The sequence below is a fragment of the Manihot esculenta genome, chromosome 18 (assembly GCF_001659605.2).
Source record: "Manihot esculenta cultivar AM560-2 chromosome 18, M.esculenta_v8, whole genome shotgun sequence".
Taxonomy (NCBI): domain Eukaryota; kingdom Viridiplantae; phylum Streptophyta; class Magnoliopsida; order Malpighiales; family Euphorbiaceae; genus Manihot; species Manihot esculenta.
The window spans coordinates 6161814-6175646 of NC_035178.2; the positions used below are offsets into that span (position 1 = coordinate 6161814).

General features: G+C 27.8%; 1 protein-coding gene across 1 annotated transcript; it reads right to left on the reverse strand.

Moving 5' to 3' along the window:
* Positions 1-243: 243 nt before the first annotated feature.
* On the reverse strand, positions 244-4074 carry LOC110607155. The gene is made up of 3 exons (XM_021746238.2): positions 3625-4074; positions 1561-2312; positions 244-1218 (listed from the first exon to the last, which is right to left on the reverse strand). The coding sequence occupies exons 1-3, from the start codon at positions 3910-3912 to the stop codon at positions 690-692; spliced, it is 1569 nt and encodes a 522-aa protein (XP_021601930.2). The 5' UTR covers positions 3913-4074; the 3' UTR covers positions 244-689.
* Positions 4075-13833: the final 9759 nt, after the last annotated feature.

Sequence of the window (13833 nt, forward strand, 5' to 3'; positions counted from 1 at the left end):
TTAAAATTTTTTTAATTTAAAAAATTATCACTTTATATGAAAATAAAATCATAAATAATTTTACAAGAATTCTTCTTTTACAAAATCATATAAAATGAAGGTGTGAAAATTTTTTTTTCCTTGGGAGAAAATAGATCCACCCACACACGAGCGCCAAGACACCAGTGAAAAGAAAAGCAGGTTTGGTTTGATGTTGCAGTGGACTCCGCGCACAACTGCTAAACCTGTGGACCATCCAGCATAAGAATGAAGTATAATTTTTTTAAAAAAAAAAAACAAAACATCAGTGTAAAAGGATCTTTAACAAATTTTGACAAGATTTTTCCTTTTTTATCGTAGAAATTTAGACAAGATTGAGAAAAAGAAAAAAAAAGAGAAAAACTGAAGACCTAGACAGTATACAATAAACCTATCCCTTCCAGTCACTCTCGTTAATCACACTCCACCAATAAATAAGTTGTGGCTGAAGAAACTCGGAACAAAACACTCATTGATGGCTACTTTAATGAACCATAACTCAGAAAAATAACCAACCAAGGGATTTGGAGTTGTCTCCTCAGCGGTAATGCTTTATTAGGAAGCAGCCATTGCAGATTCATCAGAGCTAGCTTCAGCTTCTTTTAATTTTCACCAGCAAGGGAGACAATTAATTTCTTCATCTTCGTCATCATTATCAAACCCACATTGTGCTATTCACCTAAGTTGGAAAATGTCAGCTGGCGGTAAAGCATTAGCTTCTCATCATCATCTTCTAGATCAAGACCATTCTCCTCCTCATAGTTCATTTCAATAACACTTCTGTCCTTAACAGATAGTTCTTCAGCTTCAAATAACTGAACTTGAGCAGATTCTCCACTTCTAGGTGAATCATCCAGTATCAGCTGTTCCATCTCTGTCTCTATCAATGCTTGCATCTGAGCCCGCTTTTTGTCCCTTGGATAGGTACTATAGAGAAACGAATAGATGAAGCAACACAGGGCCATTGGAACTCCTATTGCTGTATACAAAGCTTTGGCTAATGATGCAGCATTTCTTCTATCTGTGGCAATCTCTTCAGATTCACTGGATCCAATAGGAATGGGTTTATAACCGTAAACATGTTGAGCAAGTATTCCAACTATTGGGGGAGCAAATGATGAAAGTATGGATTCAAATGATCGATCCAAAGCATATACACTTGTTCGGGATCTTTCAGGAACTATTTCTGCAAAAATTGGACTGCATAGACCAGAATAATTGCCATTAAGCATTCTCAATCGCAACAGATGTTTTGTGATAAGCTCATGCACGTAAAACTACAGAGTTGACTCTACAAGTGACCTAGTTCCCTCACCTTGTATGTTCTGTTTTACACAATCTGCTTGTGGATCATATGTTTTTGCTATAAATTGATTGTTTTCATTCCTATGAGACATCCAGATGCTCTATAAGTTTACTGGATTATTCATATATTGATATGTTGAGTATCTAATGATTGTAACGAAATGAACAAGAAAAAGGCATCCAAATTAAGGGGAAAAAAAAGAAAAGAAAGAAAGAATAGAAGTTTAAGAGTCTCACTTGTTTGTAGCAGGAGCATTCCAAGTGATGCACAATCCCATAATGACCATAACAATTCCATGTGCAATTGCTGTTGATGGATCATCAGGTAAACTCAGCAGAAGCAATGCTGCTAGAGGGATTGCTGATGCAGAGCTTATCTGTGCCAGAATTATTCTCCCGGAGTTTGGAAAACGTGTGGAAAGGATATCTCCCATTTTGCCTCCAAAAAGGCCCCCGAAGGAGCTAGCAATTACAAACAATGCTATGAGAAATGCAGTTTTCTCATGGGAGAAGCCAATAAGCTCTAACCACATAGCTGAAAACGTCAAGGCTGACCAAGGGAATGAACCAGTAATTCCCTGAGCCACAATTATCTGAAAAGATGGAATTTTTATAACTGATTTGGCTTCTTGAAGCAGATCCTTTACTTCTGACCAAAAGGATTTACTTTCATCTTGATTCCTATTTTTCATATTATCCTCCAAAAAGTGTGGATCATGGGCAAAAAGGTAGACCAATACACCTACTGCAACACTAATTATACCAACAAGATGGAACGAAAGCCTCCAACCAGGGATACCCATGAATGTTATTGGAGCTATCAATACTGAACAGAGTCCCCCAACAACTGAACCAATGTTCGCAGTTAGCTGTAGCCATCCAAACGCAGTGCCACGGTTGCTATCATTGGTTGAATCAGCAACTAGGGACTGGATTGCAGGTGCAACTATTGCAAGTCCAATGCCATTCAAAGCTCTAGATACTGCCACCTGTTTGAGAGAAGCTGAATGACTTGAAAAGCAATACTATCAGTTGGTATGCTATAGATTATGGTTCTTAGAGGAGTTATATGCGTGTTTCTTAATATGTTTGAATGGCATGAAGCCATGTTTTGTATATAATCAAATATAATTTAGCAGGTTTAATGTGTTTCTAGTTATATTTTCAGGGAAGACTTTGTCAGTTTTCCAAGTTGCATTAGTCTCTATAGATTAGGGATGTGTGTGAAGGTTGTACTTTATGAATATCTTTGCTGTTGTTACCAAAAATTATATAATAACATATCATAAACATAAATAGAAAGATACTTTCTTTTAACGATTTTCTTTATGATGGATTTAGGGGAGTTCAAAATTTGTGCATAATTCAAATTGGCAGGAAGCACTTGGAACCAGATGAAGGTGAATTATTTGAGTGGACTAAATTTGAAGTGAACCCATATTATAGATGATATCGCTCCATACAATTGTCTCACTCATCAAGTTAAGTGGCATCTAAACAGAATCATCAACCACATCAGTGTTAACTTGTTCAAATCGTCAGAGAACTTCACCATTACAAAATCAAGGGCTCTCTCAAAATTACACAGGTCTCATTCTTCTCATCTTAGCAGGCTATCATTTTGTGACATAAGAAAACTTTTTATTGCTTATACATTTATATGAAACACTTGCTCTGAGTCCAGGTATCTGAGCCATGCTCCAAATCCCTGTTATTTTACCGCTTGCTCAAGTTTTTTATACATCAATTATATAGAGCTAAGAATCAGAGGCAAAAGATAAATTTGAATTCTAAATATTTCAGCAATTCATCAACACCTTTACTAGTGATTTAATTTCCATATGAGCAATCCACACTTCCCATAATGGTCAGCCAATAAAGCTGCCAAGTTTTTGTCATATGGATCTCAGTCCGGAGCAAAGAACAAAACCAAACTTAAAAGGAATATCCTCATACTATTCCATTCTGTGCAATACAATTCATGAAAGATAACCATTCATAATTTTTTCCCCCAGCATTCTACTGTAAAATCAAAGAACAGCATTCAGCAATTACGATTCAAGAATCAATAATTACCATAATCAGCAATCCAAAGTCCAACCAACAAATACCCAGATCATTATTCAATTTCATGTTTATAGATGATAAGGAATTATAATAGAAATTAGGTGCCCAGCGGCAGCCATACCCAATTCAACTAATCCCAACTACTTGAGTTTGGTTTGACTCTCTCATTTATGTTAGACAATCAATTGAAGAAACACACACAAAAGAAAGAAAGAAGGGTATTTGTTTTTGTACCTGAAAGAAAGTGGAGGAGAAGGCAACGAGAAAAGTAGCCGCAGCCCAGAGAAAGGCACCGAGAGCTATAACATGGGCACGATTGTGTCTGACGGCTAAATATGCAGCCAAGGGATAGCAAGAGGACTGCACAATAGACCTAAACAAAGTCAAGGAGCCGAGTCCAGTAGGGTCGGTGTGAAGGGCTGCACCAACTTCTTTATAAACTCCAGGAAGCAAAGACTCGTCTGCTCGCTCCATGATCCCAGCTAGATTCACCAGAACCAAAGTCACTGTCTCTTGCTTCATTTTCTGTGTCTCCGCTTTTGCTTTTTCTTGTCCTCGTTGCTGTTCTTGAACGTAATTAGCAAATATGATTTTTCCTTGTCTTTGAGGATGAAGATTGAATATTGGGTGACAGTGGGCTTGTCCTAGGGAGATTGGTCTGAGACTCTCGTCTTCGCTTTGAATTTTAACAGTGAAATACTACGTAATAAATAATATTCTCGAGAAATTTGTTTCACGTAATGGATATTCCTCTTTTGAATTCATTTTTATTTGAATATAAAATAAATTAGATTTTAAATATTATATTTTGAAATAGATAAAATCTCAATATTTTATTTTATAAATTATTAAATAGTGAAATATAAATTTTTTTAATGTTATTTAAATTTAAAATATTATAAATAATTTAAAATAAAATTTATTAAATATAATTAAATGGATTTACTATTTATATATTTTAAATGGTTTAATATTATATATTCAATGGTGCGTGTTGACGAATGCCCAGAAGGTGTTTGTCCTTATGTCAACTTTGATATATCTCATTTTTCTTTCTCCCATGTTTGAATGAATCCTTTTCCTTTCAAAAGTTAGAAAATTTTGTTCCAGGGTAGTTGTGAAAATTTTTATAAACATTCAAACATACACATCAGAAGAATCGGAGGACGTGACTCTCACTTGCCGTCCTCCCTCCGCTGCTTATGGAGTGGGCCGAGTGGCTGTCAAATGGAGGATTGGGTTGGTGGGCTTGACTAGTCCAAGAGTATTCTTGACAAAAAAAAATTTGAACTTAATTTTTCTAACTTTCGAAATTAATAAAATAGACAATTTAAATTAATTTACTTTTTGTAATTCTAAATAATTTTTATACGCTCCTCTAGATAGATTATCAGAGAGGGGAAAGGGACTTTTATTTATATCAATATTGGTAAATATAATTATGGATTTAAAAAAACAAAATTAATTAATTCAAATTTATAATTTATTATCATTAAAATATTAATTTTTATTTTTAATTATAGGTTAATAATAACCCATTTGATGGATGAGATTGCAGGAGAGGCCATGAAGTTGGTAGGATGAAGAGCCCAACCATTTATGCTTGGTCGATGCAGACTTCTATTTCTTTGTTTGTCGGTGGGTAATGGGCTTTGGATAGGTTTTGCCCATGCCACGGTAGATTTATGCTTTGTTTGGATAGTGGAAATAGAAGGAAGAGGAAGCAAAAGAAAAAATTTAAATTTTCTTATTTGGATTAGGGTTCAACATTCGGTCGATTCGGTTTAAAATCAAATCAAACCGAATAAATTAAAAATTAAAATTTCAGTATTTATAAAAATTGAACCGAACCGAACCGATTTTAGTTAGAAACCAAGTCGAATCGAATCGATCTGATTCGATTCGATTCGATTCAGTTTGATCGGTTTCAATTTTTAATAATTTTTTATTTTCTATATTTTAAAATTTAATTAAAATATTTTAATCTTAATATGATTTACTTTTTCTATATATTATTATCATTAATCGGTTCGGTTTGGTTTTTTATTTTTTTTATTAAAACCGAATCGAACTGAAATAATCAAAAATTTTAAAATTAAAAATTAAATCAAACCGAATTGAATAAAAAATCGAATTGAATTTTTAAAATAATTCGCTTCGATCGATTTTTTCAGTTTAAACTGAATACGGTTGACCTCTAATTTAGATTTTTAAATAAAAGTAAATAAAGAAAGAGAAATGAAAGGAGAACTATATTTCCACGACTTATATTTAACTCAAATGAGTACAAATTGTATAAATAGCCTCATTCTTTTATTTTTTATTTTATATGATTTATTTTGTAAAAAAAAATTAAATAAATTATTGAAAAATCATATATGTTTTTATTTTTTTAAAAATAAAAATTTTGTAAGTAAAAAATGAAATGATTTTATTTTTTAAAAAAATATTTTATAAAATTTGAGAATACTATTAATAGTATATTATATAGTAATTTATTAATATATTTTTAAAAATGTAATTGATTAATAAAAATAAATTATTTTTATACATGCAAAAAAATATCTTTTACAGAAAATATCTTCTAATTTTACCTAAATAAATTTTAATTATTTGTCACACATGCCATCACTGTGCGACTGTGTGATTTCTCCATATTGGCCGTGTCCGCCTTAAACGTGTCTTCCTCCTCCTTGATTCTCGCCCCTTTCGGTTCAACACATGTCTCCGCACTTTGAAAGCATGAACTGGCACTGACGTCCTTTATGCGTCAAGCCGTGAGGAAACGCCCTGTTATTGTAGTTTATACCGCCGCCCCCCACCCCCAAACAATTCAAGGCCCCACTTTTCACAATGTGCAATTATAGATTTAAGATGTTTAAAACAAGTTTATTCAACTAATTTGATTCTTCTTTTTTTAAAAAAAAATTGATTTTTTATTTTTTAAAACTTTTTAATGGATTAAAATTAGTACTCCCGTGAAACATGTGTTATAATTGTGAATAAATGAATTAAAAAATGATCAAAATAATTTTAAACTTTTTTAATTTTTTTATTTATATTATTTTATTGTTACTCAAATTTTAAAATATTTAAATTTTAAATTATATATATATATATTTATTATATAAAGAAATTACTTTTAAGAAACTTTAAATATTATTTTCAAATACTCACATATTCAATTTGATGATAAGTGTATTTGAATAAATAAAAAAATATTTTAGATTTTTTTTTAATTTTTATTTAAAAAAATACTTTTAAAATAAAAAAAAACTTTAAAAGTAAAATACAGATCCGCAAATTTAAAAATCATTGATTACTTAATTTTAAATAATAAATTTTTTAATATATATAGCAAGGAGTATTTCAAACATTTTTCAAAGCATTAAAGAATTCCAAAAGCTGTTTCACTAAAACGGCTAAACAGTACTCAATCGTTGTCAATTTTTCAAGCAAGATTCCAAAGTTATATAAAAACGACCGTTATTGTAAAATAAAAATAATAAGTTGTATTTTTCTCTAAAAAATATATCTTTAATTTTATTTTAAAAATATTATTTAAATATTTTTAATTTTAAATAATATAATTTTTTTATTAACCAATTCAAAATCAAATTGAAATTAGATTTGATTTGAATCTCGAATCCCTTTTAGTTTGGATTGAAATTAAAATTATTGGGAATTGGGATTTACAGGATCAGACCGAGGTTGGTGGGTGGAGCCATCGGCCCTCCAAATTTTTAAAATTTTAATGTACTTTATAAAATTATATTTTGTCGCTCTCAATTTTTTTCAACTCTTGAAATTTTATTTGATCCATAATTAGATAATTGATATTTTATTAAAAAATAAATTCTACTAATAAAATTTTTATATTTCATCGAAATAAAATTTGTATTGAATTGAAAAAAAAATGTTGTGATATACTTTCGTCATTGCTTACGTAATACAATTGCCTTGGCTAAACAAACCAATATAAAAATTTAACATTGGAAAAAATATTTAAAAAAAAGATTGCCACCAACAATAGCATGGCATAGCAAGGAATCGTAAAGGATTACGGTTTTTTTTTTTTTTTCAAAGGTTTTTTTTTTTTTTCCAAGGGAAAGCAATTCTCGTAAATCCATTCCGCAATTCCGCAAAATCCCCAAGTACAGAAGATAAAAAATTTAACTTCCCAAACTATTAATAGTATGATTAACAAGTTTATTATTTTTTTTTTTATTTCATAGAAGCAGTTAGTCATTTGCACCTGCCAAATTATTACGCAACTATTAAGGGTATGCAGTTTTAACTTTTAATTTCAGGATAGTTTTTGTAGAAATCAAAATTAAAATCGAAACTGAAATCGGAAGTCCATTTCTTAAATTTTTTAAAATTAGAATCAAAATTATATTTTAGTACGATTTTAATATGATTTTATATATTTTTTATTTTGATTCGATTCTAATATCGACTCTTGTTTTTATTCCAATATCGATTCTAATTTTGGTATAATTTTTTATTTATATAATAATATCTAAATTTGAATGAAATAATTAAATATTTATAATATAATACTAATATTATTTATATTATTTATATCAAACTAACAAATCTATAATATTATATAATATTTTTATTTAAAATATATCAAAACACTAAATAATCAAATATAATATAATCTTTTTATTATAATTTTCAAACTTTAAAAGAATAAAATAAAAAATAAAAAAATTTTCAATAGACCTTTCAAAAATTTTATTGCAATATTTTTCATAAGAAATAAATTTCAACTAAATGATATTTTGTATTTTTTTTATAACAAAATTACGTAATTTTAAATAAAACTATGTAATATCTAAAATGATATAGTTTAATTTCATAATATTTTTTTAAATAGTTATAATTAATTTAATTTAATTTGCTTCTAATTTTATCAAATTATATTTTATTAATATGTAATTTAATTAATATATATGGTATATATGTAATTAATTTTAATAATTCATATTTTATTAATATGAAATTCTATTAATGTGAAGATAGTGCATAATATAATCTATTTAAGTAAAATGAAATATAATTAATGAATTAAATTAGTTGAATTATATTCTTATAAACTTTTAATAATTAATTAGTGATTAAAATATATAATAATCATATATATATATATATATATATATATAATATAGTTGTTAATAACAATTATAAATATATATATACACATATTAATTTATATATAATTATTTTAGTAATTTATATTTTATTAGTATAATTTTATTAATATTAAAATAGTATATATAAGTAATTTATTTAAATAAAATGAACTTTAATTAATTAAATTATAATATTATAAATATTTAATAATTAATTAATGATTAAAAAGTATAATAATTTTATATTTTTATTTTATATATAATAATAATAATAATAATAATAATAATAATAATAATAATAATAATAATAACTAATATTCTGAAATTCAGAAATTAGAGTTTATAATATGTGTAAACTTTATAAAAAAAATTACGTCTCTTCTTTTTTATTCTCTTCTTTTTATTTTCTAATGACATCTAACAGTTTCTCTGCTACAGTACCACATGTTTCTATCACTCAGCGCGTCAGAGCATTTTTTCACGCTAGGCGACCATTTAATTTTTCTCAGCACGCGTGCTGTTAAAGTTACGAAGTGATTGAACCAGCTATTTTATCTCACGTAATATCACCGGGCTAAGTTATTTTCTGTTGGGCTCGCACCCTGCCCCACATATCTGAATTAGGATTTGCGTTATTAAATCAGTCTGTTTAATGATGGCTTGATGGGTTTTGAGTCTATGTTCTTTTTTGGGTCTGGTTTCACCCCAGACGTAGAAAGTCCGGTGATCATTAATAACAATTATATATATATATATATCTATTTAAATAGAATAAATTATAATTAACAATAAAATTAATTAAATAAAATAGTAAAAAATAGTTAATAATTAAATAATATTATAATTATATATGTGATTTTATTAAAATTATATGATATAAATATATTATTGAAATTATACATTAAAATTATAATATTCTTATAAATTATTTAAATATATATATAAATTAATTACTCGATACGGTTTCGATTCAGTACGATTCTAATTCAGTTTTAGTATGATTTTAATTTGATTTCGGTACAGTTCTTGACAAAAAATCAGAATCAAATAGTTTTAAAAAAAAAATTCATAGGATCCAATTCAATACGGTTGAATTTGAAAATTCAAAAAGTGTGCACATCCTAAGCCACAATATTGAGTAATAAATTTGAAATATTATATGTTACTCACTTTCTCAGCACTAGTCATCAACTCAATAACAACTCGTGAATTTATTTCCATATATATTTTCTTATATTTTCTGTTTCATGCTAAATTTAACCTATAAAAAACAAAGCACTCAAATCAGTTTGTAATAAGTTACACACTTCTAACCTTATCAAAAAATTTTCAATCTAGAAATCTATACTATTCCGCAAAATACCACTACCCGTCTACTAGTTTCCGGATTCCCTTTTAAAACTCCATCAATATTAAACTTCACCTGATTCTCTTGAGGAGAACTCTTTTGATTTAATTATACTATATGAATGATGATTATGGATTTATTTTTTGTTTAAATCCCATGTGAGATTAGATAGGCATTGTCACAGGCATATGTCTCTGTCCACATATCTCTCTCATTATGTTTGCTTTCAAAGATGGTTAGGAAAATTAGGATTACTTCAGCGACTTCCCAATGCAGAAAGTTAGAATCAAAGATTGGTGAGATTAAAAATTCAGATATGGCAAATGGAGGGATAGTGAATAGTAAATTATAATAAGGCATGTAGCTTTTTGGGTTGGGATGATAGGAGAGAGAGAGATCTTTTAGAGTTGAGAACATAAGTAAGAGTGTCTATGGTGCAGTCTGTCTCACATGAGGCTGAGGGACTGAGAAAGGCAGAGCAGGGGGCATAAGTGAATTGAAGTGAAGTGAAGTGAAGTGAGAGATGGATGGATTGAGAGAAACAATCATCATTGCTAAAAGCCAGGTTATTCCCTGGCATGGGCCACCATCATTCCAAGAGAGAATGTGTCACATGTCACCCCCTCCCCTCCAACTTATGTCCTTATCTTCCCATTTGCTTTGCCTTATTAATCATCTCTGTACCCAATTTCTTTCTATTTTTTCCTCACATTTACTTCACCTCAATTTACTCTTAAATTATATAATAAAAGTTAAAAGTTTTAAACTTTAATATAAATGGGATTTAATCCTAATAGACGTTGATTGTACTAAAAATAATTTTTATATACATGCCCTTTGATATTCATGTACATAATTATTTGATCATACCTTTTCATTATTTCAACTGTATATTCGAATCTATGAGATCTCTTTTATGGGATCAAAGATCTACCATGTGAAGGAAATCTAAGAGCACCAATCACAAAATTTTCATTTAATAATGATCATTGACTTTTCGCCTAAATTATCCTATTATTTTGTCATCAATTAGGACATTAATCCCATTAATCTCCTCAATCTGATCACGCCCATTATTATAACATACACTTAGCCACTTCCCATTCCCACGTGGATTTTCCTAATCTTTTCCAGTTGTTGGATTACTTTTTTCTTTGTGAATACTAAAAGTTTTTTCTTTTTTCTTTTTTACAATTTATATAAGATAAATTATTTCAACCAACTTTACCTTAATAATAATGATATTAATTTTAAAATTATGAGATTTTAAATTTAATTTTTTCTTAAAAAGGTAAAGGTTTAAAATTGGGAGTTAATGACATTATATGTCTATATATAAATTTCTTTTATTTAAAAAATATTGTTGGGTGCATCATTTTAATTCCTGTAGTGATTTCTTAAATGAGTCTTCATTTATTAGTAAGTAAATAATTTATAGGAAATTATTGTTTAGCTTTTAAAGGTTAACGTAATTAATATTTATATCTTTATATTTTGATGACTCAATATTTAAGGGTTTTACTCTCTATTCTATCTAAACGCATAATCTTTTCATCTAAAATAGTCATTTAACACACATAAATTAATAAAATTGACTATGATTAAAAGATTTTAAAATCACTAAACCTATTCCTCTTCTCTCTCTTTGTCTCTCTCTCAAAACTTTCTCTCATATGTGAAAGTTAATTCGTAGAAATGCAAGATGCTCTGCTGATTTTCGTTGCCACTCCAATATCTCATTCTTAGAGAACACTAATTCTCTATCATTATTTTTATATTCTTTAAATTACTAAAATTACATCAACTTTGGTTTAGCAGCTGAATATATATATATTTTAATTTTGTTTCATTTTAAGATAAATAAGTGGTTGAATTTTGTTTTACTATGTTGAAATTATTTTAAAATTTAATTTTAAATATTTTTTTTGTGCGGCTTTTTGATTATGTTGGAAGATTTAATTTATAGGAAGAGAATAGTTTCAGGAGTCCAACCAACGAGATCTATTCACCTGGGAAATTATCTTGATATTATGAAAAATTAGATAGCTCTTCATGTTCTCTTCGGTTATTTTATGATGAACTTTAAATATTTTAAAAATAATGATGATTCTTTTTATAGTTTTTTAATCTCTGCATGAAATGTTTGGTATTAAGTAATTAATTTCATTGAGTTGTTATCTCTACCTATACTGTTTGATGTGAAACTTCATTGAGCTGTTTTTTCTAAAGATCATTGCTCAGTTTGGCAATTCTGTGGTGGTTCCCTTCTTTAATTGTTAATGCAATCCTTTCTAACACAGTCAAATGGAAATTTTATTAATGAACTTACTCTTTAATTCACGTCAAATTGAAATTTTCTTGATCAACTTGCAAATGGAGAGAAAATTTTGAGAGAGAAATTTTGAAATCGAAATTTGTTAGTTAGAGTCAATTTTATCTATTCGTGTGTCCCAATAAATTATTTTAGAAAAAAAGACTATAAGTTTGGACAGAATAGAAAATGATGAAATTAAATGTTAGACTATCAAAATAAAAGGATAGAAATATTAATTATCTTAAATATTGAGATTAAAAATTATTATTATTTTTAATTTATATTTGAAAAATATTTAAAATATTTTTTAATAAAATAACTTATTTTTTATTATTTAATTTTAATTTAAAAATAAAATATATTAATAAATTTATATATTGAAATTGTAATAAGATTTTCAAGATATATAAAATGATTTTTTGAATGATTTTTTTTTGAAAAAAAATATTTTTCTTAAAATGTTTTTTTAATTAAAAAATATTTTTTATTAATTTAATTTTTTAGTTCCCTTACACTAAATTAATAAAATAATTAATTATTAAAGAAATTATGCATATTTTTCAGGCATTTTCTTATTAAACAAATAGTGGGTGGCATTTTGCCAAATATGCTGCAATTTAAAAAAGAAAATGCTGAAACGACCACAAATGAGACACGTAATATATATCCTTATCTAATCTCAACAAATCAAAAAGGCTTGTGTGGATGACGAGCTCATCATATTTAACGATTTGATTAAATAATTATTCATGCTTTTGGATTCATCATATCTACTTATATTAATATATACTTATACATGCTTAATTTGGAATATTAAATTTCATTTTTTTTTTGTCTTAAAAGAGTGATAATGAGATTGGTCTGAAGCTGGGTGAGCAAGGAAGACAATATGCACATGTTTTTCTAAAACTTAACACTTATGAACCCTGCCTTCTTAGTGGGCATCTTTCAACAAATAGCAAAAAATATATATATTTAGAATTAAATAATCACAATCAAATGTAAAAGAAAACAATAATGGGGAGTTTTTAACTTGTAGTTTATGATTGCGGCAGGTAAGGATTCCCTTAATCTTAGCCGCTAATCACTCTTTTTATTATATACAAAAAATGCAAAATCAAAAGATGAAATTAGATAATGTATAGGAATGATTTTTCAATGGAGAAGTTGCAAATTAATACGTAATACGACAGTGTATTTGACGATTTTCCTTGGGATTTTAAGTTTTTAATTGCCCATACACTGCAGTTTCAATTTTAGGAAAATGGAACTTAGTTTTCAAGAAAAGCAAGAATTGGACCACTCATTAATTAATTAGCAGTAAATCCTTCGAAGCAGACAAGACCTTTAAGAACACAGCACCGACCTCTACTTTTTCTTCCAATGGGTATATGGTACGAGAAAGAAAACTTTGCATATTTAGGTTATGGTTGTATTATTTTTTATTTTAATAATTAAAATTAAATTTTGTTTGCCACAAATGTATAAGTTAGGTTATATTAATTAGCTTTCAGTGAACTAAATTCTCAAACTAAGCAAAGAAAAGTAACAGTTGCAAAGAAAAAACTGAAAAAAAAATTATAATAATGATGTGTAATGCCAATTATAAAGAAGAAAGGAGATATCTACACGTCTCATAA

What these genes read in the sequence shown, in the direction of transcription:
- LOC110607155 (XM_021746238.2), bottom strand. Translation starts at nt 3,912, where the DNA reads ATGAAGCAAGAGACAGTGACTTTGGTTCTGGTGAATCTAGCTGGGATC. An exon ending in TCTCCTCCACTTTCTTTCAG is followed by an intron (nt 2,313 to 3,624) that starts GTACAAAAACAA and finishes TCTCTCAAACAG; the next exon opens with GTGGCAGTATCTAGAGCTTT. An exon ending in AATGCTCCTGCTACAAACAA is followed by an intron (nt 1,219 to 1,560) that starts GTGAGACTCTTA and finishes TGGTCTATGCAG; the next exon opens with TCCAATTTTTGCAGAAATAG.